The sequence below is a fragment of the Doryrhamphus excisus genome, linkage group LG15 (assembly GCF_037039965.1).
Source record: "Doryrhamphus excisus strain RoL-2023G ecotype Guam linkage group LG15, RoL_Dexc_Guam_v1.1, whole genome shotgun sequence".
NCBI classification, from domain to species: Eukaryota; Metazoa; Chordata; class Actinopteri; order Syngnathiformes; family Syngnathidae; genus Doryrhamphus; species Doryrhamphus excisus.
In genome coordinates, this window is record NC_136371.1 from 9557425 (window position 1) to 9584233 (window position 26809).

At 45.4% G+C, this 26809-nt stretch overlaps 1 protein-coding gene across 2 annotated transcripts in view; it reads left to right on the forward strand.

Moving 5' to 3' along the window:
- The first annotated feature begins 402 nt into the window (after positions 1-402).
- The window catches only part of nrp2a (neuropilin 2a), a 52336-nt gene continuing 25929 nt past the window's right edge, over positions 403-26809 (forward strand). For both annotated transcript variants that reach the window (XM_058051073.2, XM_058051074.2), the window contains exons 1-6: positions 403-971; positions 6782-6959; positions 15007-15188; positions 22364-22594; positions 24523-24678; positions 25068-25237. In XM_058051073.2, the coding sequence (XP_057907056.2) occupies positions 896-971; positions 6782-6959; positions 15007-15188; positions 22364-22594; positions 24523-24678; positions 25068-25237 (993 nt within the window). In that variant the 5' untranslated portion in view covers positions 403-895. The remainder of the gene's footprint in view (positions 972-6781; positions 6960-15006; positions 15189-22363; positions 22595-24522; positions 24679-25067; positions 25238-26809) is intronic.

A 26809-nucleotide genomic window follows, 5' to 3' on the forward strand; every position in this document is an offset into this window, starting at 1 on the left:
CCACGCTGATTCAATGGGTCGAGGGCTTTGGCGTTGGTGCGGTTGGTTAATGCGCTCCATATAGTGAAGGTGTGCCATTTGGGCAGTAACCCCCCCCCATCCTTCCTCTTTTCTTTCAATCATTCCCCTGACTCTATGCAAACTGCCCTGGGAGATGTTGACGTTATAGGACAATGTGTTTTAGGAGGTCTTATCAGTGGGGGCGTGGAGGGGTTCCTATCTGCGCTGTGATCATGAGAGAGGGATGCGTCTCTATATGTGAGAGGGGAGGTGCACTGTCTCCCCCCGCCCCCTCTTCCCCTTTCTCTCTCTTTCTCTCCTCCCTAAATTGAGCGATGGCGTGGAGGGGGCGGGGCTAAGACGCAGCGACTGTAACGCGATAGCTGCTCGGCTCAAAGCGGGATGAGTCGCTCGACCACATGCACACACACGCCAGTTACGCACCCAGGACGCACGCTGGCGGCACGGCAGAGACCGGACGGAGCTGAAAACAGAAAGACGCACGCGTTATTTTCCACGCGCCGCTTTCAAGTGTGACACTGTGGGCTTGTCTGTTTTCAAGAGCGGAGATCCCCAGTGTGCGCACTTTTACGCGGGGACCAGAGAGGCGCACCAAGACATTGGACTCCACACTCCGCTTAGACTCTTGACTCCCACACGCCGGGAGTCTGCTCGCTTTTTTTGGATGGTTTTAACCTTTGTTTTGCGCAACAGGCTGCACCAAAAAGTCATTTGTATTGGTGTTGTGACATGTGGTTGTCACGTATAGCCTTATCTATGGTGACTGAACACGCGCCGTGGGATTATTGAACTCGTTTACATTGAATCTTAAAGCGCCGAGGAGGACATTTTTTGGCCTCTCTAAAAAGTAAAAAGTCTACAGTTCTCATACGAGATGGATGTTGTGAGCTGGCTACTTGGATTGCTAGTGGCAGTGTGTCATGTCGGGCTTCGGGTCAGGGGAGAAGAAGGTGAGTTCTACTGGTTTTACACTCTTGAAGTTGTCTATAAGTGTGTGTGTGTGGGGAGGGGGGGTCGCTGGTCAAGGAAAATACACATCAAAACTTTAATTTGGAGAACAGAAGGGCTGCCACTAGTTTTTCAAAACAACACAAAGCACTTCATGCTGTCCAAAAGCGTGCGTAACAGCTCATGTAGCAGTAGTCACTTATAGGCTTGCACTCAATGGAACACCAATACAGTATTTATAGTGTATTATTTTCATTTTTTTGCAGCATTAGTTATCACTGCTTTTTTCTGTGGCGCCCCAAATCAACACCATCACAAAGCAATGGATCATGGGCACACCGTGCCCTCTTGTTCAGCCATTCTTGTCAAACTTTTATTCAAGTTGCCTTTTCCTGAGTGTGTGTGTGTTTCTAAATTCACTGAAACCATTCAAATTGAGGCTCCTTGTAAGGAATGCAGCTGTTAGTCACCAGAAGAAGTGGGAAGTACATGATCTCATTGACTTCGACTGTTGCGTCTTTATGGCACCACTTCTTCCTCTTTTTTGGCTACCTGTTCCATCAACAGTCCCTTTGGGTGCTTGATGTGTATGTGTGTGTGATTACTGGCTGCCTGCGCACCCGTTGATGGTAGACAGATGTGGACCTCTTGGCAGTAATGGGCCAAAGAAGCTCCATCTCCTCCTCCGTGTGTCTCCGTGCCAAGAGACTGCCTCCAAAGCCACATTACACGTAGACGCCACAGGAAGGAGAGGCGGGAAGGGGTCAGCCTGGAGACCGAGTGGAGTGGAGAGATATTTGTGCGTGTGGAGATTGGATGCGCAGTGTCCACCACACCATAACATGAAGGACTGAGACGTGACGGAGAAGCTCGGGGCTGTTCATGCCAGAGGGCAACATCAAAGCATGCTGGGTCGCCGCGTTAAAACGGACAGAGACAGAGCAGATCAGGGTTCAGGAATTCACAGACAGACTGCCCCCTTGTGAATTCATGCACATCAGAGTCTCTTGAAAGGCCGATTTCAGCAGGAGGCCTGCCGTAAAATGTGGAAAGTGTCTGATGCCCTCTCAAGCTTGAACTGTCATTGGGAAGCTTCTTGCCAGTGTGGAAACGACTGTACTGATAAACCTTCTCAGATAGAAACATGGCTGGACACTTCCTCCCCGAGATTGTGCTGTAATCACAATAGTTTGACTCGCTGACATGTACATTAATTGCCAGAACCACCAGGATTAATATTCACACCATTAAGCAGCTCATTTGCATGTTTATTGAGTGGGCGGGTGTGCGGCGCCTCCACCTATGGTATCGTTTTCTCCCAGCGTTGGCTCTCTGCTCATTTAATCATTTGTTTTTTTAAATGCTAGCTTCAGGGTGATTTTTTTTTGCTCTGTTTGTTGTTTACCTCACGTCTTCCCCCCAGCCGCACTTTGAATCTTTAAAATCCACCTCAGCCTCAGAGGTATCAGCTGTGAAAACAAGGTCAGGTCTCAGCATTACGTGGTGTGTTCAATACCAGGCGGCTATGCAATGCATGCATGCATGCATGCAAACAGCCTGCCACATTCGGGCTGAAATGAAAAAGATCTCCATAAATAAACCAGAGTTAGCTCCTTCACACGGGTTTATTTGAATGGCCTCTCAGGGAGCGTCTGAGATGAGAGCACAGAGGTTTTGGATTGATTGTAATTCAAAAGTGGGGTTAAAGAGTTAGCCTTGTGAGGAAATAAAAGCTGGAAGCTCCTCAAGAACAAGAGTGGAAACAAATCACCAGAGTCACGCAGCAAAATTGTCATTCTTCACGCTTGTCCCTCGCCGCTGTCGACTCGGGGAAGTCTGTCTTCTGAAAAGCGCTTCGGTGTTGCCGCTCGGACGCTGCCACGCTGAGAAAAGAGGACACGGGGGAAAGAAGGAGATATGACACCGCAGTCAGGTAGTGTTTAGGATTAGTCCACACCCTGCAGGCACCCCAACCATCTGTTTACCCGATTGATCCATTGAACCATCGATCACAATGGGCAGCACTGTGCATTTAGCTGATTAGCATGAGGTCCTTATCCTCTTAGGGAGGGAAGACGAGAAAGGAAGAAGAATGGACACCGAGGCCGGGGGTTGAGGATTTTCTTTTTTTAAAGACATGATCTCTTCTTAATGTGGCTTTTGTTAGTCACTAAAGGGAGCAAAATCCCCTCAAACATTTCAAATGACTGAACAAGCTGCAATACTATTTGCTGTGTGGAAAAGGGAAATAAAGCTTCCGTGGAGATGTGGACTTCCCTTCATCAGCCTCCTCATCCTCACCCTCAATCCAGACTGGTACAGGATGGCTGAGATTAAACTCAACTCTGGACTGAATGGATGAGCGCTGCTCACTCGCCCTTCTCATTCCGTCACTCCGGGTGATAGCACTTTTTAATTAAGGTGGGGTGTGGGAGGGTGGTTACATTGGGAATGATGGAGGGATTTATCAGCCTTCCCCTCACCACTCGCCGCTTATCCCAGCGCCTTACACCACCCTTCCCAGATAAGGCGGCTAATAGAAACGCACACACAACCACCAGAGCTGCTCGTCATATATGCAGATATATGCACACTTCTGCAGATAATGAAGATAAAGGTGGAGGCTACTCTACAGAGATGTCTGGCTTTTATCGGATATGCACACACACACACTTCACTGGTTCCCAAAAAATTTTTTGCTTTGCACATAACAGACTGTATCTTTCCATGAAATCACATGCCCAAATAAAGCCCTGCTAAATAACCCACCACGGGGCCACAGAAAGATGTGAATGACAACATTGACATTGTCCATTCATATTCAAGGGGAAAATTGTCGCAGAAAATGACTTACATGTCCTAAATGCGTAGTTAGCCGACAAAAGAAACTACAGAATAAAAAATGGACATGTATAAAAATGTTGAACGCATAAATATACATCGAACCAGCAACCACCAGGTTGACCAAACCAGCATCCGAGTAAGCGGAATGTCCACCACCGGAGGGAACCATGCTTCTCAGCAGTCACACAATGACACTTCTATGAGTATGAATTCATGCAACAAGTTAAATACACAATCCCTCTTATGCCGCGTAAACAGAAACGTCAGTTAATGGAGGACAGATTGTGCAACTGGTCACATGGCTCAGTCTTTGCCAAAGAGTGTTCTTAATTATGGTTCATCTTCAGGAAATAACTGTGAGTCAATCTAATGAGTCCACAACAGACATAACTAAACGTGGAAGTCATTTTTAACACACACACACACACAGAGACAATACTTCTGAGACTGAAGCAGATTTAAACTAGCGGGTTTCCCGAGGGGCACAGTGTGTACAGGAGCTGCTGGTTAGCAACACGTCGTAATGAGCAGCACTCACTCTCCTATCGTTTGTGTTCTTTCTCTCACTGTCCTGCATCACCCCCCCCCCCCACCATCACCACCCCCGATCAATCTACCCCCCTCGCTTTCTGCCTCAATCCATCTTTTATCCGTAGTGCACTGCCTCCTCATCTTCCCCCGGTGAGGGGAAAGTGTCGAGGCTGCAGGACGCTCCCAGCATGGTTTAATCTGCACACGGTTTCGTACATTTATAGTCCTCTGCTTCCCAACAATGCGTATGTGTGTGGAGACTGATTGACGTAGGTACACTCGTCTGTATGTGTTTTTCTTTACATTACCCACCATCTTTTGGAATCTTTCAACTTCCCCGATCCCTTTGGACTGAGGTCCTCAGCGGTTTTCCGAGTATGCATGGTTGTAGCGAAGTGCACCGTGCCTAGCGTTTACCCCAAACACTGGTCGACAAATGTTTGGACTCGATCTGCGGCTAAATCTGATAACTCTGCTAGTTAGCTAATGTATTCAAGATATTTCATTAATTTACATCAAAATTGAATCTGATTAAGCAATAGATTTAGGGATTTTTGCTTAAAAATACCTATATTTTGAAAATATTTAAGTCACAAAATAAACAAAAATTATCATCAAGGCATCAGGTGAGTGAATATCTTATGAATAACAAGCTAAGCTATCCCAGGATTTAGTATCTTAGTCTCTTCTACTCAGCAGCAGGCTCATGCCTGACCACATTCCAACAGTAGTCAGCAAGCATAGATGGATTCCACGTTCCCTGATATCTTTTCTCCATAGCTGCAATGTCCTGCTGGAATCCTTCCCTGTGCTCATCACTTACTTCTCCACAGTTCAATAGAAAGTAATCTAGAGAAAAAGTGTATCTTCAGTGACATATTGCAGCCAAGGGCTTTGTCGGACTTTAGGCTGGTTTTCCACCAGCTGCTTATAATTATCTGCTCTGCCGTTTTTCCAAGAAAATCTCATGCAAAAGTTCATTTTTGTGACCGTTCATGAAATTTCCCTACAAGATGCATTTGTCTACTTCCAAGAGAGAGATTTCTGCAAATAAAAACAAAATATTTTATGTCCAAACTGCTTAAAACACACTGTACGTTCTGATAAACTACAGTTTTTGCATTATTTTGCATACATTTCCTTTTTTATCCAATACTGTATCTTGGAAACTATAGCCAATCTGCACTTCTGACATAAACCAAGAAAAATGTCACTACTTTTGTTCTGGAAGTATTTTTGTGCCAGGCAGGCATGTACATTCGTACATGTGGGCTTCGCTCCTCAAAGAAAGCCATCTCGGCTCTTTCAAATGTCAAAGAATCTTAAGTGTGGCTTTTAAGCACAATAGGCGGCGGAAATGTCAACGCTTGAAGGGTCTATTACACTTCAAGCCTGTGGTGCTCCTTTTTTTCCCCACTTCCTTTATTGTTGTTTTCATAAACTTTTTTTTTATGAGACAGGCAAGAATATCAACCCATTTATGTCAAGAAGCGATCTAGCTGAGTGGTTGGACCAGCTATTTGGCTATTTGTATCGTTTATGGAGCTGTTTCTCTTCTTTAGCCAATAAACATCATTCACGGTATCACTTTACATTCAAGACCATACATTTCATTACTATAGAACCTCGGCAGCGACACCCCCCCCCCCGACCCCCATCGTTGTCATGGAGAATGCCTATCGGCCGGGAGCCTGTAAAAAACTAATAATGTCTGCAAATCCATTGAAATGCATCAATAATAAAAGCGCTATTGTCCACGAAGATGCACACGGGACGGCTATATACATGTTCCTCTTTGTATGTGCACGTGTGTTTGCCGTGTTTCTGGGTGATAACGCCAAGCGCAAGAGCAGAGAAAGGCGACTTTGTTGTTGCGTTAGTTTCTCATTACAGACTCGGGGTGACCCCCAGAGCCCTGGTAGACAGGCCGTCTGTGTGTCACTTCCTGTCTCAGCCTGCCGAGCGATGCCATTGGCAGGCTATTGTTCCTGGGAGAGCGCGATAGGATCGGAGAATGTGTTCTAATGTTTGCAGATTGGCTTGCTGGAGCGACAATTACACTTGGAGAATGCTCCCCACGGGGGTGTGTGAAGATAAGAGCCTGGGTGTGGAAGGGGCTGAGTTAGGCTCTGTGTGTGTGTGTGTGTGTGTTTGCGAACACCGAATGTGGCTGTGATGATATTGTATTGTTTTATTAGCTGCTTGCATTGAGAATCCACAATGGACAAGTTTTTCCAATTTCCTCCAAATTGGCGGCCCAAATTGCTTTCTTTGTTTTACAGTTCAGTTGTTGCTTCACATCTTTATGGAGAAGAAACAAGATAATGAGTGTAGCGTTTATAAAGGCACACAGGGAATGGCTTCATTTAATCATACCTTACTAATAACAAGTCACTCATTTGTTGTGTTGTTGTCCCCCCCCCCCTTTCCATGGCAGCCTCCGAGTGCAGGGGTATCTTCGATGCCAGCGAAGCGGGATACATCACCTCCCCGGGATACCCTCTAGAGTACCCGCCTCACCAGAACTGCCAGTGGGTCATCACAGCGCCAGAGCCCTCACAGCGCATCGTCCTCAACTTCAACCCCCACTTTGAGATCGAGAGGCTGGACTGCAAGTAAGACGGCGAATGTGGGGGGGCTGTTAACTATACACACATTTTTACAGACTATTGTCATTCACGGTCTTGTAAGTACAACTTTCATTGTACTGACAAGTTTTATGCAGGCTGTTAAGTGGACTGTGGTTTTTGTTATGGAGGGAATGGTTCACAACAAACAGCATCACACACATATAAAGCGGCGGACGCAACCACAAACATCTCGGCCCCTTCTGCACTTCTCCGGGGGCAATTACCAGCTAGAGTTCCCGGCTCGGGGGCATGTCAGCTGCTCGAGCCGCCTTAGTTCAGCAGTTGAAACACACAAGGAATGCGTGTCACAATAGGAAAAGGCTGAATGGAAAGAATTATTCCAAATGGAGACGGAGCTGATGGAGGAAAAGATTAAGGTTAGCTGAGGGGTGTCAATGAGACAATAAGGTCCAGCTGTTGGACGTTGGATGTTCCTGGTGTTCACTTTGCTTTCCCATCGATGTGAGTAATACAAGTCATCTGGTTAGTCCTCTGACAGACGAGGAAAGACTTTGGGTTGGATTGTATAAACACATACAAAGTTTATCAGATGATGAACTTGGAACTACTACCAGCACACGCATGACTACGATGAGGAATAATAACATCCCTTAATAGTCACAAGATCTCGTGTCACAAGGTTCCGTGGGATTCAAATGCGGCACGATTTCTCATTCGGAAAAAGGTCATTTTGACTGATGAAGGCAAGTGGAATAGTTTGTTCTTTGCCTATTACCAAAATATCAACCAGTTCTCAACCCAAAGAAGGGAGAAAAGGCTTTTTGTGAAGACACATTTCAATCATAAAATCTACTTAATTTTCCTAGTCAAAACCAATCCTCCGAAAATCCCATATTTACTGTAATGTCATATTTTCTGTGACAGTTTTCCCATTGAAAATGAATGGGCAGTTTATTTGGTGCCCCCCACTGGTGGAAAATCATTTTCCATTATTGCATCATTTTTACACACTGACACGGGTCAGGAGGTAAAAAGGTTGTTTCCCAACTTGGTGGTTGCTGAGCTTCCTATTTATACGTTTCATTTTTACACTCGTCACTCTTAGATTGCAAAATGTATTTCATCATTTTTCTTCATTGTACTTTTCTAAAAAGTAATGTTAAAATCCTCTCGTCTCGTTCTCTGAGACACATTCTCGTCTATAATGTCGTCTTGTGAACTGAGCGTCAGGTAGTAGAAAGGTTGTTTCCCAACCTGGTGGTTGCTGGTTCTATCCTTGAGCCCCCTATTTATATGTTTCAGCATTTTTACTGATTGTCAGGTAGTAGAAAGGTTGTTTCCCATCCCGGTGGTTGCTGGTTCTATCCTTGAGCCCGCTATTTATATGTTTCAGCATTTTTATACTCCCAACGTTTCAAATTTAGTAACTTCATTTCTCAACTGCATCATCTATCAGGAGATTTATATGAATTCCCACGGTTCCATAATTGGATTTTCCAAAGAGTCCCATTAATAATGAATGAACAACTTCAGTGTCACTCCCTACTGGTGGAAATTATTTTTACATTTAACATTACATGTAACGTTCTATGCACCGTATTATGGGTCCCCGGAACTGAGGGTTGCTGGTTCAATCCTCAATAGGTGTATTGAGTTCAACACATTTCTAGGATATTTCATATTTTGCTTTCGCACTGAAATAATTGCGAAACAGCGTGAGAGTTAATGATCTGATAAAGTTCTGACTTACACTAAAAGTTGACTTGCATCGTAGTTTCGGAATGGAACTTGTTTGTAACCCGATGACCACCTGCAAACTCAAATAGAAGTTTTGGTGTTACTACCAACCAGAGGCTATGTTTTGTAATTATTACCATCCATCCATTTTTATGATGTCGGAGCTTCCTGTGTTGCGAGTGCAGCACTCTAGCGTGGCAACTTAGCAACTCCATTGTTGATGAACTCGGTGTCAGGATGTTTCTTCCCGCCCAAGGCGTGAAGGCAGAGAGCGAAATGGAGGAACATGAAATGCCCTCACTTCTTCACTTTCCGCTGAGAATTTTATGAGCATTTGGAGGGGAGGGAAGTTTTTTTCTGTTATACTCGCCTGGGGGGTGTAGGGCTCGGTCTGCCCTCTACTCTCGCCCCCGCTCAGCCTCCCTTCTCTCTGGATGTGTCTGCATGTGAGCGTGGGTGGCAAAGGGTATGAGTAACTGTGAAGGCATGAGTTTTAGCAGGAGTAGCTCCCTCCATCCATCCCATTAGAGATACCGCATCACGCCAGCATCTATTTTTATGGAAAATGTGCTGCTCTTCTTTGACACCCGTTGCTCTCTCCCCTCAGGTGCATGTACGCCCCCGTTAGCGCCGTCATGGGTAGCGTCCTCTTTCTGCGATTTACGATTAGACACAGCAGCGCATGTGAGCAGGGGAGTAGATTTGTGCATGTTTTCATGCTTCTCCTTGAGGTTAAGGGTGGGGGGCTGAAGGCTCCCCGTCTCACTGGGGCCCAAGAAAGAGAAACCCGCGTGACAGCTGGGATTACAGAGAGAAGCGCAACTGTAATTTACCTGAAATTCACACAGCTACGCTGTCGACACGTGTTTGCAGCGGATGTACTCGGGAATACACGCACGCACACACCGAAGCCTCCGACCTCCAACACCCCTAGAAGTGCTTGGTCAGCCCCGGTAAGAGTTCTGTGCTCAGGCTAATATCCAGCTGGCAAGATTCCCTCAGCGGGTTCAAAGTGTCGGCGCTGGCCCGCCCCGTGCCGCCAAAGCGTTGCACTGCTGCAGCAATCAAATCTCTAAAGTCGTATGGAGGCGTTCCATGTCTGAGGTGGCACTTTAATTCAGGATTTCATTTCAGGGGGAGTCCTGCTGCGTGCCAAAAAGCTCCCGCTCCTCACTCCTCCTCCTCCCTTTCCTCTCAGCTTGAGGAAGCCCTGTTTTATTTTTACTCACCTGAATTAAACATCGGAGCTTCCGGAATCACAATCCTCACCCAGCGATAGTCATTCCCTTTGTCCCACCTTGGGAAGAATGGAATTGGCTCTTTTGGTCCCACATTTGGCCTGAGGGATGAACAATTAAAGATGTATTCCAATCAACGTGTGTTTGTGTACGCATGATAACAGCTTCCCAAGGGAGGGGGGGGTGGCGAATCAATGTCTGTATTTGGCTTGTAATGGCCGATCGATAGATGATGGAGGGAGAAACGGCATGCAAAGACGAGGAGAACGGTCACAGGAGAGAGAGAAGAGCCACCAAAGGTCACATGTTCAGGTTGGGCTCCGTCAATATATGACAGGAGACTGACATTAGGGACAAGATCATGGTCATTGTTGTCTTATTGTGTTGATTCCCGTCTGAGACATTGAAGAGTGGAATCAATGAATTGAAGCGAAGATGCCATCAAACGTACACTACGCTTATGGAGTAGGTTCCTACTTTATATGGTCTAAAATCCATATTCCCATACACAGTTTGGTCTCACTTTATGGCAAGGTACACAAAAAGTTACTGAGACACTAATGAGGAACTAATGACTAAGAAACACTCATTTAGAGTAGTTATTGAGGAACTAATGAGGAACTAATGAGAAGTGGCTAAGGTTAGGTCGGTTCGTTCCTCATTAACTAATGTAATCTCGTGTTTCTTATGTGAAAGTGTTACCTTCAGGAGTACATGCACCACGACACTACGCTATAACATATCTTATCACATACTACAGTATTAATTGGCCCTGTACCCTAGAAACCGCCCATGAATGATACGGGAAAAGGCCCAAATGATACTGTGTCAAAGCCCAGGGCAGTGATACTGATAAAATATAGAGTTTAACCATGTCCAGTATCAGCCCCCGTAGCTGTCCACTCAGAGCGCGCTGCTCTGGTATCGTGTCCGTGAAACAACCAATCAGAGAACAGCGCACAAGTGTGAACACACAGTGTTTGTCTGGAAACAAAATGGTCTTTTGATTAAATAGTATGTGATAATAAGCTCATGATTAAATAAATAAGATCATCACATGGTCTGTCTGGTATCAGGCCCAGTATCATGCCCCCGCGTGCCAGTATCAGCCCTCGACACAAACCATGTGATAACCTATAAAGCACAAACCGCCAGCAGTAGATATCCATGATGGACGGCGGAATCTGGATCAGAGCGCGAAGAGATGAGTAGGAAGTGAGCTATTTGTTTTTGGGCTAGATTGAGGATGGCAGGCCCTCCGGTTCTGCTGGGATTTCTCTCCCAGCATCTTGTTAATATTTCAGAGGCACTTATGGTTTATTAGAGGGGCGGAGGGAAAGTGTGAGTGTGTGTGTGTTTCTACTTTACACCCCCACCCCCCACCGCACCCCTGACTTAATTTTTGCTTCTGTACGTCACCGGAAGGCGAAAAGACGACAGTTCCCAAATTGTTGGCAGATTGTGTTGCTGTTTGTTTGAGAGCAAGATGACTCGGGAAAGCATACAATGGAGCAGAGGCGATACTCAACTAACTCCAAAAGTTATATTTCCTGCAGCTGGAGCTCTTCTAGCAGGCTGAATAAACAACAGAAACCACAGCAAATGATGTCTTAGAAGGAATGTGATTAAATCAATCTGGACTGCTTGTGTTTTTCAACTGTTGCCTTGGAGAAAATGACAAGTAGCTGCTCATTGTGCCCATAAAGCCACAGCTTATGACACCAGAATATGCTCACACTACACATAAGGTCACACACACACACACACACACACACACACAGTGGGAGAGTGCTGCATCCTGCAGAAAAATTCCCTGGGCCCCAACAAACAACCAAAGGTGTGAAAGGCAATTAGTTGTTATGGCGGCATGGTGGAGTGATATATGAGAGGAAGAGCAGACAAGTCAGGACTAGTGGGCCTCTACTGGCCCTCAGTGGACATGATAGTTTCTCTCCACACAGATTGTGCCCTACGGTGGCTTCCTGAACGCCGAGCAGACTCACACATATTCTGCATGGCAGACAGAAAGCTGCGGACGGGGAGTTGATGGAGTGAGACAGAGGCGGCGCTTGGAAACCCTGAGTGAGTCTCGGTGTACGGGCGGAGGATTAATGTACCGCCATGGGTCCTGGAATGTGGTCAAGTGTGTGCTGTAGACGCGTCAGACGCTCATGCATGTATTCATCAGAGGCTGAGCGCACACAGGTCAATAATCACATCTGAGGAACACTCACTCTCTCACGCTAATCCACGACAGGAGAGCGTGAGACGAAGGGGGAGGGGGGTAACATAGAGACCCACTTCAAAATCAATTAAAACCTAATTAGGCTCCCAGCTTCCTCACAGGCCTTTTATCCTCAGTGTTAGCAAAATGCTGCTGAGAACGTGCACGCGTCTTTGTCTCAGTGTGACTGTGCCTTTTCCCCAAGTGTGTGTTTTGCACCCACATACGACTGCAGACGTTCGGTATCAGTGCTCACAGATGGTATTTACCTTTTCATCTCGGTGTAGGGCCGAAAACTGACCTTTGCCCCGAGCATTGGTGTCATCAGTCACACACGGTTGAATTTTCAGGTCAAGCACGACGTTGACACTGCAGCTGCAATATTCTGCAAGCAATGGGAATTAACATTAACATTATTATTTGACTCCTCCTTGTCTTCTTCTGCCATTCACTCACTTCTTAGTACATTCATGAGCGTAATAAAGTCAAGAGTCAGGCTACCGGTGGTGTGATCCATCAGCGGGGGAAACCAGGGCGGTAGATCCAATTCACCCTGGCCCGTAACGCTCATTGAAGGAAGTGTCCACCACCATGCTAGTAGTTTGGGTCAATCGCGTAGTGCTAACCGGATGTAGTACAGGAGCTAATAGCTCATTTGACGGACATACATACATACATTCATTCATTTTCTACCACTTTTGAGTGGGTGCTGGAGCCTATCCCAGCTGTCTTTGGGCGAGAGGCGGGGTACACCCTGGACTGGTCGCCAGCCAATCACAGGGCACATATAGACAAACAACCATTCACACTCACATTCATACCTATGGACAATTTGGAGTCGCCAATTAACCTAGCATGTTTTTGGAATGTGGGAGGAAACCGGAGTACCCGGAGAAAATCCACGCATGCACGGGGAGAGATGGCCACACAGAGATGGCCAAGGGTGGAATTGAACCCTGGTCTCCTAGCTGTGAGGTCTGCGCGCTAACCACTAGACCGCCGTGCCGCCATACATACACACATATATATATTATATATATATTATTAAATATTATCAGGTTCTCAACTGTATTTCAAATTGGGGAGGGGTATGAAAAAAAATGTGATCCAAGTGGGGCCATGACGGGAACTGATTGAAAACCACTTTGATGACTTCCTTGTATACTTTTTTTGGGCGTGGCCCAAAAAGAGACCTGGTTCCTAGAGGTAAATGGCATGCAAGTGTAAATCAAGATCATAATGTTTTTTATGTGCAGCCTTAATTGACACCGTTTCCAGATAGGAGTCGGCGACCCATTAAAAGTAGGGCAAGACTAGGAAGACCAGAAGCCATTCTAGTGAGAAGTGGAAGAACAGCGGCCCTGTTGTTTTGGTCAATGTCCTCACATGGGCCCGTTTAGTGACGTGGTTTTGTGTAAAAGCTTACAAGGTTATTACTCACAGTTGCACAGCTTCAATTATAGCAGCATGTGTTTAGCGTGGCGATGGAGAGAATTTCCCTTTTTGTGTGCTTGTTGTTCAGCTCGGCTTACGCAGCAGCATCCATTGAGCAATCAAGGTAGAGTGACTGTGTGGTCTTGACGTCGTTTCAGTGCAACAACCAAATGAATGTGCAAAGCTGACTCATCAACATGGTGAAACGTGAACTCATGTGACCGCGTCTGGTTGTCCAAAAGGGGTAACATCACCCCCAGTGTGTGTGTGTGTCTAATTATGTTAGTGCAATGACATACACGGGCCAACAAGAGCAAGCTAATTTGGGATCGGCCAGGTGGATTTAGTCTTTAGTCTCCCACACACTCAAGTTGACCTGATGGTTAAGAATTAGCTTTTATTGTTCAGGGTCAGTTGGCGGGTCAGAGGTCAGAATGAGCTGTGAGCTCAAGCATGTGAAGTGTCTTTACATTTATTTATACTAATTTTCCCTTTACTTAATCCTCCTGTGCTAATAATGACCTTGCCTCCGCCCACCAAACCGCCAGCCACCCTTTTTATGAGTCAGCCAACATGAATTGCTCTCCTCAGGCAATGTCCATGCATAAAGTAGTATTTTTAAACATCCCGGGCAATAAAAATATATAGGTCTACAGAAAAAACACATTTGTCGACTGTCATGCCAAAGCAAAAGGTAGCGATATAAACCAAAAACAAGCCTGAAGGGAAAAATGTACTACAAATAAAAATAGCGTATGTAGGCGCAGGAGAAAACGTGCCAAAACGGGAACAAAATACACGATTACATATACAGTACTCCCAGAAATTAGCGCCTAGCACTCAAAATTACGCCTCAAAGTGCGAGGAAAACGGCAATGGCTACCAGGGAATATTTGTTCAGGTTTGAGGGAAAGGCAAACATCGGGCAGAAGTGGTTGGAGTTGAAGAATCCCGACCAGCAAGAGGAAAATATGCTTTGTGAAAATGGGAAAAGCTGGACTAGCAGCCAAATTGTTGCTGTGTCCGATGCCTTTCCAACGTTACTTTGACTTTTCCGCATGCGTCCCTCACTGGAATTTTTGATGACTCTTTTGTTTGCCTCTGCAGTCCATCATGTGGTTTGGTCCAACGTGTCGATTTAATGAAGGCAGCTGACTTGTTGATCAAGAGCCAAGTTCGTGGCTAAAATATTAATTTGTAACTTGGCATAGATGTTGTTTTCCTAAATGCTTTGTCTCTGCATTGCAAACTGTGTCCGAGGGCTGAACCCAGGATGGGGAATGAGTCCACACCTGTCTGGTTTTTATTAGCACCGCTCATCTCATAACCGCCTGAACGTCTTTGTTTGTTCTCCTTCACATCCTTAATGCCTTCCTGCTGTGTCCCTGATGTCAGGAATACCTTTTAACCTCATCGCCTTTTCTTTTCTTCAAATAAGGTACGACTTCATTGAGATCCGAGATGGCACTTCGGAAAATGCAGATGTATTGGGTCGTCACTGCAGCAACATCGCTCCAGCGCCAATCATCTCATCAGGTCCCTCCCTCCAGATCCGATTTGTGTCGGACTACGCCCACCAAGGAGCCGGCTTCTCTCTGCGCTACGAAATCTTTAAAACAGGTGAGGAGTCAGCTGGAACGAGTATGCATGTGATGGATGCCGTCCGAAATCCATTTTATGTGGCGCTGGGACTGGCTACCGTGAGTGGTCCTTTTTGAATTAGACTGACTGAGTCTTCCTGTTAAAGAAATATGTGTTCATGTTTCACATAAGGATTGGGAATGATGGGCAAAATTCCCCAAAAAGTGCAGTCGCCCCTTTAATTTTTCAGGTCATCTGAAGCTCTACAAACACATACAAATACACTATATATAATTCTGTCATATGTGTCTTTTAATTAAATACAGTAAGAAATTGGCATATTTCAGACATAGTTGAAAGTAGTGATTAACCATGATTAATTAATTAGAAAACTGGTTAATCTGATTAAAAATGTTAATCATTTGACAGCTCTGGTTTTTATTTACTGGCTGTAATCTGGCTCAAGCTATGAAAGGAATGCTTGCTTAATTGGAGTCAAATGCATTTACTCTCGATTGATGAGAGGGGTAGGGCAGGGTGGGGGCGGGGGGAGGTTTGGTCGACGGTCAGACCTCGGGTCAAAGGTTTATGGGTAAAGGCCGAGGCAAGGAGATTGATGGGGATGAGCGTGAGCCCGATTGGAATTTTCCGGAGGCTGCTGAAGTGCACAAGGTGAAGTGCAATTTAAAGGCGGGGTTGTTTTGTGTGTGTGTGTGTGTGTGTGTGTTTATGCGCTAGGGGAAGTGAAATGGTCACACGGCCTTGAGGCAGCTGAAGGATTTACGCTCATGTGGGTTGAATGTGTTTCCATAGAAGAAACTTCAATAGAGCAAATTTGGAGCGTCTGAGAAGACCGGTATCTATTTCCTGTGGCCACCTAAAGGTCTTTACGGACGGATGCATGGCAGGCTGCTACACAGTTCATACAGTCTCCATGGTTGAAATAAGATTGTGGCATAAATTTGCAGGGTTTTGGAGATGAGTGTCACTCGCCAGCACACGTAGGCGTACGCGTGCTGCTTGTGTGGGTGGTTCCACTCAGCGTGATACATTTCAGTCTACCTCGATGTGCACGTGTGGGCGGGGTGATAAATGCACGTGTGTTTATTCACGGGACCGGCAGAGGTGGTGGGAAAATAATTAAGGTGACAGGAGACAAACTAACAATAGGATGGCTGGCGATGAAGGTTATGATGATGGTGATGATGATGATCGAGGGCGTGTGTTAATTGGGACCACTGCGGCGCTGGCTCATCATTATAGGTGTTTGTCTTCCAGCAGCAGGATGAGGCAGCAAACACACACACACACACACACACACACAGATCCCAAATGGCGTGTTTATTCCAGAGAGTGAAAGTAGCGTTTCAATTATTCGGTTATTACAGTTGTTTTTGTGTCGCTTTAAGGCGACGGTTTCCATCTTTTGGTCACCCCATGTTATGCAAAGTGTGCCAGTTTCATCATTTAGGGGCTGTCCTCAGGTCAAAGGACAAAGTATTTTATTGTTTCAGCCTTTCATCCACACGGAAATGGCGTTCCGGGTTGCCTGCATGACATCATTTTCACCCAGTGATCCATTCCCACAAGCAACGATTTACTAATCTGCCACACAAATCCCAGGAAGGTTTTGTGTGGACAAGGCTTTAGCGTTGACTTTTACATGAAGGGGTCCTAGTGTGACAACAAAGGATATTGGATCTTATTGGGGGGGCACTATAGTAAAGCTGCTTTCTTCTGCTTTTCTTCTCCTCCCAAAAGTCTTGGATTCAGAAGACATCTCCGCGACGATACCTGCCTGCTCCGTTAGAATTGGTCACCTCAACAATAGCCACGTATACATGGACCCAAATATTCTAATTGCATTTGGTTTATTTGCTCAAACAGAAAGAATGTAACCTTTGTACACACCTCCTTCCCGAAAGAAATGTGCCAATCCGAATGAATATATAATCGGATTCACAGGAGTGGAATATTCCTTTCCCCAATCCGATTGAGGTATCTTGTACCCGCTCAAATGGAAAGTTGTCAGGGTGCGTTCTTCTTCGTCGGGTTTTTCTTCTTCTGTTGTTTATTGGCGGTTGGCAAGCAGTTTTTGTGTGCATTACCACCATCTGTGGAACCCTTCTATACGCCATTCACAAGTCCAGTTTTATTAAAAAAGAAAATATATATCTATATAAAACATGTCCTGAGTTTAATTATAAAATATTAGCAAGATTGAATTTGATCTTTTCCTGTTTAAATTCATCCCGGGTGCGTTCTTTCAGCACATGCTCAGATATGACGTAACACGCAACTGGAGACGTTCTTCAGTTTTAACAATGGAGGCGAGCAATCGGCACTGGACTGCTGCAGAAAGTTTGGTTTTGATTCAAACTAAATTTCAAGACCGGACGAACGAAAAACTGGCAATACGGAGTTATTCCAACATGTGAAAGAAAAACTCGGGGAAGTCCGTAACACGACCTTGATGTTTACGTTTTACTGCGCATGCTCCATTGACGATTCTCGTTGATTATAGCAGCGCATGTAGACAAGAGATTGACAAGAGATTATTCCTTTCCATGTATACCATTGTTTTCGGAAAGGTTCCATTCGTAAAAAGAAAAACTCCTCATGTAAACGTGGCTACTGATTGGATATTGGATATAATTGGATGAATACAAAAGGATGCATTGCCAGACCACAGTTTGTTTGCGAAAAAGCTTTTTAAATCACTCCCGTTGAGATAAACAATCCTTACATCTGAAAAAAATAACTTTCTAAACTTTCTATTTTGAAGACAAAGCAAGGGAACCGGAGATTTCTAACCCAGTTCTTCCCATTCTCTTGTCTGTGTGGCCAACATGGTAAACACTAGACCACCATGCGGCCCCTACAGGGAACTAATAATGGGAAAAAAAGTCTTTTGATAGTTAGAAACATGTTTTCTACGCTTTAACTACCAAAATATTCCATTTATTAAAGGGGGACACACACCAAAACATGTAATGATCACATTTCCACCACCAATGTTTTGCCAAGATTGTCTGCAGTTAGTAAATGCAGCGTCCTCACATTCGGCTTCTGAGCTCCAAGGCACCAGAGGTGCCTCTGACAAAGTGTGTCCGACAATGAGTGCTGCTCCTTGGGCAAGCGAGGTTGGAGGAACTGCGGAGGTGTCGACTCTTCGGGTTCATACTCTGTAAGTCATTGGTCTCCAGCCAGTAGTCACGAGCTAAATTACGGAGAAAGTGTTGTTCGCAGGAAGACTCTTTGATGTGTGTACGTGTAATTGTGTGTTGTTAAAGGGCGTGTGTTGGGAAAGATGAAGATCTGGTGAGGTGTGTGCGTTTGTGTGTGTTGACATCCCTTTCCACCCTAAACAGACAGCACAGTTCAGAGCTCCGTCCGACTCCCGGCACATTCCCTCAAAGGCGTCCGACACTGCGAATGTTTATGTGTTTAGGGGGTCCTGTGTGGGTGTGTGCCAAAAAGGCATATCTTGGCCTGCTTTAGTTTCAGTGGAGTGACCACTTCCTTGTTTTTGTTGGGTTCTCCTTGTTACATAAGCGATGAGTGCCATGACTCCAGGGAGCGTTGGATTGTTTGTGTCAACACGCACACTTACGTGTGCGTCTGTGTGTGTGCAGCTCCCCCACAACTCCTGAAAATTTGCCCCAAAAAACACACACATGCATTTTTAGATGTATGCCTTCATGCTTCTATGATGAAAGTGCACGAACTCCCTCCCCTCCCCCATATTGTTGTGGCCTACTTTTATTCCCACTCATGCGTGCTTAACCCTTTATTCATCCCGGACTACCCCACGCCCCCCTTCCATTTGTCATACATCCTCACACAGTCACGTGCCACTGATGCTGTTACCACGGCTACAGGGGGAAGACTTACCACTAAAGCCCCCTTTTCCTGGTTCTCCCCCCAAGCCAATCTACGAGAGTGGCGGGGGCCACGTCGCAGCCAATCCTGAGTTGATGCAAGGCGGGGAGCACTTAAGGGCACTGGGTCTCCTCTGTGACCATCGGTGACCGCTGCTGTGGCATGCGTAGGGTCTCGGCGGTAGCGCAGCCTGAGGCCCCCTACCCCCCCATTCCCCGTCTGGGCACCAGTCACAACATTGGCCCTGTCTGTAGTTGTAATGCCATCACGTTGATTGGACGCTGACCCCCTCTACATCAGCGCTGTGCTTTACTGTACGCCTGAATGGCTCACCTTGTTGTGCCTTCATCACATCCAGTTATCCTCATGCTGACAAGAACAATTCAAGTCATAAATAAACAAGTGTGGTGTGATCAGCATTCGTATGAGGAGCTGCTGATTGTGAAAAAAAAATTGATGATGGCGTTCAATTCCACGGCCCACATCAGAGGCATGACTGAGATGTCTGACTTTGACATGTTGGACCGTGGCATGGCAAGAATGTTTTGTTTCTTTGTTGTGGTTCCTCTTCTAGTTTGCGATGCTTTTGCTGTGTGTGGTTTGTTGTTATTGTGGGTTTTACACTCATTCACAAACCCACCATTCAGAACGCCCCTTGTGTACACATTCTGACACAAATGCCTTGGGAGAGGGTTTTTTTTCAATGGAATGGTGTAGCTCAGGCTGGGTTACATGAGGGATGCGTGTGCCTGAGAGGTTGATGCGTGTCAGACAGGCAGGTTTGATGCACAGGAGGTGAACCCTCCCAATTGCATGTGAGGAGCAGAGACGCCAGACAGCAGCAGGCGAGACGGAGTGAGAGAGTGCAGACTCTGCACATCGCAGGGGAGAAAAGACAAGATGGGACGGGAGGTGGATGCATGGAGGGCATGGAGGCGGGAGCGACAAACCGCAAGCACTCATGAAAGAGCCGGGTGTTTTCTACCCAGCAACTCACCCTCTCGCCTCCTGCTTCATGCCGACACTGACCCCTCCCTTTTTGTCAGTCTCCAGCTTCCGTATTGGTCAGACACGTGTGTGCGAGGTGACTTGTTTTTGGCGTGCTCACACACCGTGAACTAATGAGCGCTAACGAAAGTAGAAGGCACTCATGCATATGCAACTTCTGCAAAAGACGTACACGCACCCCGTGGCGTGTGCACGGCGACCAGTTGGTGCTCACCGTCTGTGCAATGCGAACGCAGCGGTGTGTTTGGAGGCGATGGAGTCAAGCTGTGCTCATACTGAACTTTTCCAATGTGCGACTCCAGACTGCTGATTTGTGACCCAGTAAGAAAGAAGGCCAGTGTGTTAGGAGGTCTGACACACATGGAGATGCTGTCACACGCACCTCACATGCTACATGCAGAGAGACAAAAACGCCTGCAGCAAAAATCATAATGTGAGGATATTAATAAAAGAGAAAAACACTCACATGACATAGGTCATTTTAGTGCCATCACATGCATTTACTATGAGAGTGTTGTGTGCACAAATACACGCAGTTACACACACTGAGCAAAGAGGTGTGGCTGAGGGATTCAGATATCGTGAAAATGACCATCATATCTCAACATGCTCAGCTGTAGCTGTGTGTAGGGGTGGGCTGGGAGGGGGGCAGCCTGGACCGGCATGAAGCTAGATGACCTACGGGGTGTTTAGATACCGCGGCGTGTGACTCACAAGGTCAGGGACTGCTTGGAACAAGCGGAGGAGAAAATAGCACATTTGTGTTTACATCTTTAGGCCACCCATTGCTCATGGATGGAAACAGCACATTAGGTATAGAGTGCATTTTTCAGCAAGTGGAAAGAGTCAGGAGTGGAAGACTTTATGAGAGTCTTTGGCTCCTGAAGTTGTACCCTTGTGCTCTGAGCTGTCTGGGGTCTGTTTTCTAGCATTATCAAGTGCAGACGGGAGCAGGGGGGAATAGCCAACCCACCCCTTTGCTTTTATAGGGCTGACTGATAATAAAGACTGGTGCCTTGGAGGAATGCTGTAGACGGAATGTGCTATTAACATGTCTGTGCTCCTGACGCTGCTTTTATACATTAAGACTCGCTTCAGGTTTAAAACCACAAGAAATTCATGCCAATTGTCCTAACTCCCCCCCACCCTTATACAGCATCGTTGGTCAATAGCACTCATCATCGGTGTTGGGCACGTTACTTTAAAAAAGGCATTATAGTTACTAGTTACTTCTCAAACAAAGTAACTAGTTACCAGTAACTATTGCGCCCCCCCCCCCCCCACACACACACACAGCAAAGACGGGTACCATTACAGAGGTTTGCATTTATTGCAGTCGACGGGTGTTTCTGTGGGTTTGAGTTGTTCACACAAGACGTGGACAAAGTTTTTTTTCAGGAACATAATGTACATTAAAGTAAAAGTAGTGTCTGTACTTTCATTTGGCAAACGCTGTCTTCTCACTAGAGTCATCCTCACTCGCCATCTCCCGCTATTCTGTATCGCACTTTGGACGTGCTCTAACCACCCGCACACCCAAGTTCTCTGATTGGCTGAAAACGCAATCTTGCTAAACCTTAGCCAATCCTCGTTGCTTATGTGCTCTAAACACCCGCCCACCCAAGTTCTCTGATTGCCCGAAGATGCAATTTTACTAAACCTTAGCCAATCCTCAATGCTTATGTGGTTTTCTCACCCCCTCCCTTGTCACTCTGCAACACTCTCACTGCGTTGCGGATTAGTTATGAAGTCAGTGATATATTTTTAGGCAGCTTCAGTAACGTGCAGTAACGGGGTGTCGAAAATGGTAACGGAATTATGCTGACAGTAAAAGTAATTAGTTAGATTACCCGTTATTGAAAAAAGTCCCATCACTGCTCATCATTAATCTGTGATCAGTATTGGTATGTGGCAATTTCACTCATGGTAGTAGCGTGTTTGACTGCATGAAAAAAGGGAGAGTCACCTAGAGAGGAGAGGGAGCATTTTATAACATTTAATTTGAACATGTGCAAAAATAGAGCTTCTTTTAAGCCTGGCTTAAAAGTATGCAAAATGATGTGTTCAGTTACCTCATGTCAAACACATGCACGTGGATGCTTTGAAAGCCAGGAATGAGTAACAGATCTTTACTATCTCTGTCTCTTTACTATGTTTTAGTATACACATGTTTCTGAATCAGCACAGTGCGATGGCAACATGCTGCTGTTGTTTGGATGCTGAGGGGGGGAGGGGGCAGAACAGCCTCCTCCTGTCATGTAGTGTAGCATTGAACACGGTCAAATGACAGATCGCCTGTTCCTCTCATCCTCCTGTCCTCTTAGGGTCAGAATTCTGCTTCCGCAATTTCACCAGCAGCTCCGGGATGATTGAGTCGCCGGGCTTCCCTGATAAATACCCCCACAACCTGGAATGCTCCTACATGATCATCGCTCCGGCCCACATGGACATCGCCCTCACATTTTTGACGTTTGACCTGGAGAACGACCCCCTGCTGGTGGGAGAGGGTGACTGCAAATACGACTGGTTGGACGTGTGGGACGGCCTTCCGCAAGGTGAGCGCACATACAGATGCACACACACGACTTGAAGAGTCGGTTTTGGAGATAACACAAAAAGGTAAAGGTATCCGCGTTTTAAGCGTATGCAGACTCACGCAATTCCCAAATGGATGTTCCATCAGTTTCCAGAGGAAGGGCTCGCTTTGATGTGCGGAGCCTTGCCTTCCATTCCTCTGCATTACATACAGGAAACATTATTTCACACTGGGAGCTGAAGGCTCTTGGACACCCCAAAGGAGCAGCCCTTTCCCATGATCCTCTTCCCCCTCCATAATAACACCCTTCACCACCTTTTTGCTATCCCTCCTGTGCCCTCCCCTTCTCATCTTGTGTTTCCTTCCTCCCAAAAAGGTTGTTTTTGTGTAACACCAAGCAGCAGACCTCTTAAGAAGACAAAGCACTAGCAATTAGCATTAGCTACCAGTTGAACTAAATAAGCGGAAACTCAAATGAGCACCAGGTGTACGAAAGACAGAAAAGTGAAGGCAGCAGAAAGGAGGAGCAGGATGTCCAAGGAGAACTAACGCAAGAGCAGAGAGTGACAAATCCCTTGTTTATTGCGGTTAATTGGTTCTAGACCCGACAGTAATAAGTGAATTTCTGCAATTCCTTATTTTTTAATACAATATTTTCAAAGTTATACCATCATTTTTAACATTATTAGAACCCCCTCGACATGAAATAACACCGCTATGCATGCTTTACACAACATTACACTCTTATAAGCCAATATAGTAGACATGACACAAGAAAATAAGCCATTTGGACATAAATAAGGCTTGTAACGATGAGTTTAGAGATGGGTTTTTGTTTGGTGTTGGTTCTGGTAGCCCCTGTGAGGGATTTTTGTGCCGGTTTTGAGATAACTCAACCTGCAATAAAAGCCAATTGTTTCTGGAATCAAGTCTGGTGCTTGTGTGTCTCACCGAACACAAAGTAACATTATTGACCAGTGTAGAATACTTATCATCACAACGTCTTTGAATGCATCTTCTGAATAGCTTCTACAGTATTTGCATCTTAGTTCATTTAGCATTTTTATTCCTAGAAATGCTTAGAGAAAAATATGCAAAATTGGCTTAAATATGCAAATTTATGACTAATAATAGAGTGTATTCAACCAGGAAACAGCATTCATTAACTTAGTTTTTAAAAACTGTGTTATAGTGAAGATGCAGTAATCACATTACTTTTTCCAAAACCTTCAACCTTTACCTTTCCAACCTTTACATGAGTGGCATTGAAGAATTGAGTGGAATTCGTGGGAATAAATGGCAATTTTGCACCTCACCCTCCTTTGCAGTTCTCTTCTTTCCCCTTTATTTAGAGTAAAACTATGAGGTTAAGGACTGATGATTTGCTCTAATTATTCCCTTTTCACTTGCTAAAAAGGGATCCATGTGGATTTCAAATGCCAATTATAGCCTCAAATTTGGGGGCTCCGGTGGCCGCAGACATTCAAAGTCGAGAATTAGGAGGAAATTAAAGTGTAGCCCAGTTTGAGTGAGTCTAGTCCTAAGGCGTGAAAGAGTCTTGGCAGACAAGAGGAAAGGGTGGAAAGGGAGCACCTCTCGAGACTACTGTAATCCTCACTGGTGGATGTGTGTGTGTGTGTGTGTGTGTGTGTGCATGTAGATGATCTCAGTGCAGCTTGCATTAAGGCGGGGATTCCAGTTCCCCTGCTGGGGTCTGGCTAAGACACACAGAGCAGATGGATGGAGGGATGGACAGGGGAGAGGGGAATTATGGGACGAAGAAAGATGGTGGGTGTTGGGATAGAGGGCATGTGGTGACTCACTGCCACCACTTATCAGCGTTGTTAGCAGACTAAATGTTGCTTTATTCTATGGTACATCCACAATCAATTGTGTTTTTAGAAAATCTATCCAGCTCTGACTGACTAAGTGTATTTATGTCTGCAGTGTCACCTCTGATTGGGCGGTACTGCGGTACCAAGATCCCTCCAGAGATCCAGTCATCCTCCGGCCTGCTGTCCCTTTCCTTCCACACGGACATGGCGGTGGCCAAAGACGGCTTCTCTGCTCGATACAACATGACACGCAAAGAAGTCAGCGACTGTGAGTGCGAGATAACTCCACATCACCCCAATTTCTGTGTGTGTGTGTGTGTGTGTGTGTGTGTTTGTGCTTCACAGGTTTGTTTACCCTCTCTTATTACATATCTACGCCTGCCCCAGAATCTTTCCAACATCTACAGACACTCATGTTTCTTTCTTCATCAAACCTTCTGTGTTCAATCCCGATGTTCACCTCTTTGAGAAGCCAGACCGCTCTATTATTCTTCAAATTTAAATTAAGTTCACCTCAATTTACCTTTTCTGCCCTTTTGTCTCTGTGGATTTACACTCACGTCTTCCAGCTTTATAACCTGCCATGTTTTTGCCCCTGTCATCCAATATATGCAACCTTCGCTTACAGCTCAATTCCCGTCTCCTTACCTTCAACAGCATTTCACTGCAGCATGGCGCTGGGCATGGAATCAGGGAGGATCAGCGACGACCAGATCACAGCCTCCACAACCTTCTACGACAACCGCTGGTTGCCGCGACAGGCTCGCCTCAACAACCATGACAATGCCTGGACGCCCTCCGAAGATAGCAACAAGGAGTACATCCAGGTCTGGGCATTCTTTTCTGAATGTTATTGTCTAGAACAGTGGTTCCCAAACTTTTTACAGTCACATACCCAGTCATTTGTACCTCCTAGTCCTGCACACTTAAAAACGTAAACCTTATTATGTTAATTCACGTGAAATATCCAAGATGATTTATTGGTTCATTCGTTTTGTAGTAATTCCGGGTGAAAAATGTGTATTTTGCATGCTGATATTTTATGTGTGTGTTTGCTTGGGTCCCAGGAGTTATGTGATGCACCTGAATGCACCATTTTTGAAAAAGCTTGACAACAGTTTGCTAGTTTTGATCCTGTTTGTTGTATGAAGTGTCCATTATCTGGTGTCAAAACTCTGTCGACGTGATGCACACAGAGTAAGGAACAACTTCTCTGCCATCAGGCGCCCGTAATTTTGAGTGTTTGGTGCTAATTGTACCCCCTAAGGCAGGGGTCGGCTACCCAAAATGTTGAAAGAGCCACATTGGACCAAAAAAAAAAACAAATGTGTCTGGAGCCGCAAAAATTCAAAGCCTTATATAAGCCTTATAACAAAGGCAACACATGCTGTATCTATCTATATTAGCTATATTAGCTATATTAGCTATATTACCTATATTACCTATATTACCTATATTACCTATATTAGCTATATTAGCTGTAGCCCCAACCAACTTTATTTTAACATTCCAGCCCAGAGGCATTTCACACCGGACGAACGTCCTGGTTCAAAGGTCAGGCAAGTCCACCCTACATAGCTGTCCAAGGCAAATGCCTGTAATACTCGGGCCCGAGCAACAAAACACAATAATATCCCTAAGTGTCATTCCAAATATATACTGACGAAAATCAGAAATGACAGCCACTTTGTTACTAAATATGTGTCTATGACAGGATTATGTTCTTACCCGTTTAATGTGACTTCTGTTTTCGGACATGACTGGTCAGCTTCTCAACATCGGGCATGTAAGATGAATGCAATGCATGCAAATGATTCGGTCCAAGAAACGTTTAATTCTCTGTTCTCCGCAGTTATTTTTCATTTTTCCCTTGGGATCCATGGCCCATCACACAGCCCCGGTTTGTTTACAACAGCCAGGGGGCATCCCACCCTGCTGATAGAAACGTGTGTCGCAGGCTATGACGCAAATCTTCGTTAACAGAAATGTTGAAATTTAATATTTACGCTACACATTTTTACAGCATTGGAAAACGTTAAGAATGTTTGTGTCATGTTTGTCCTCCTACAGAAATAAAAAAATATATTTCTCTCAAACATTTTTCAAAAAGCTCCAGGGAGCCACTAGGGCGGCGCTAAACAGCCGCGGGTTGCCAACCCCCGCCCTAAGGTAATTGACATACTTTGGGAACCACTGGTCTAGAATAATAGATTTTACAGTCCTTGAGACTTCCACCAAGGCCAAAGATTACTTTGTAAACCTTCATGGACACCCACTACTGCATTAGCAATAAGAATCATAAGGCGAAAAGGGGAGGGGGGCATCATACACATATAGACACACATAGGAACATAAATATAGAAACCTTATTGATAAGAATAAACGGGCAGAGGTAATGG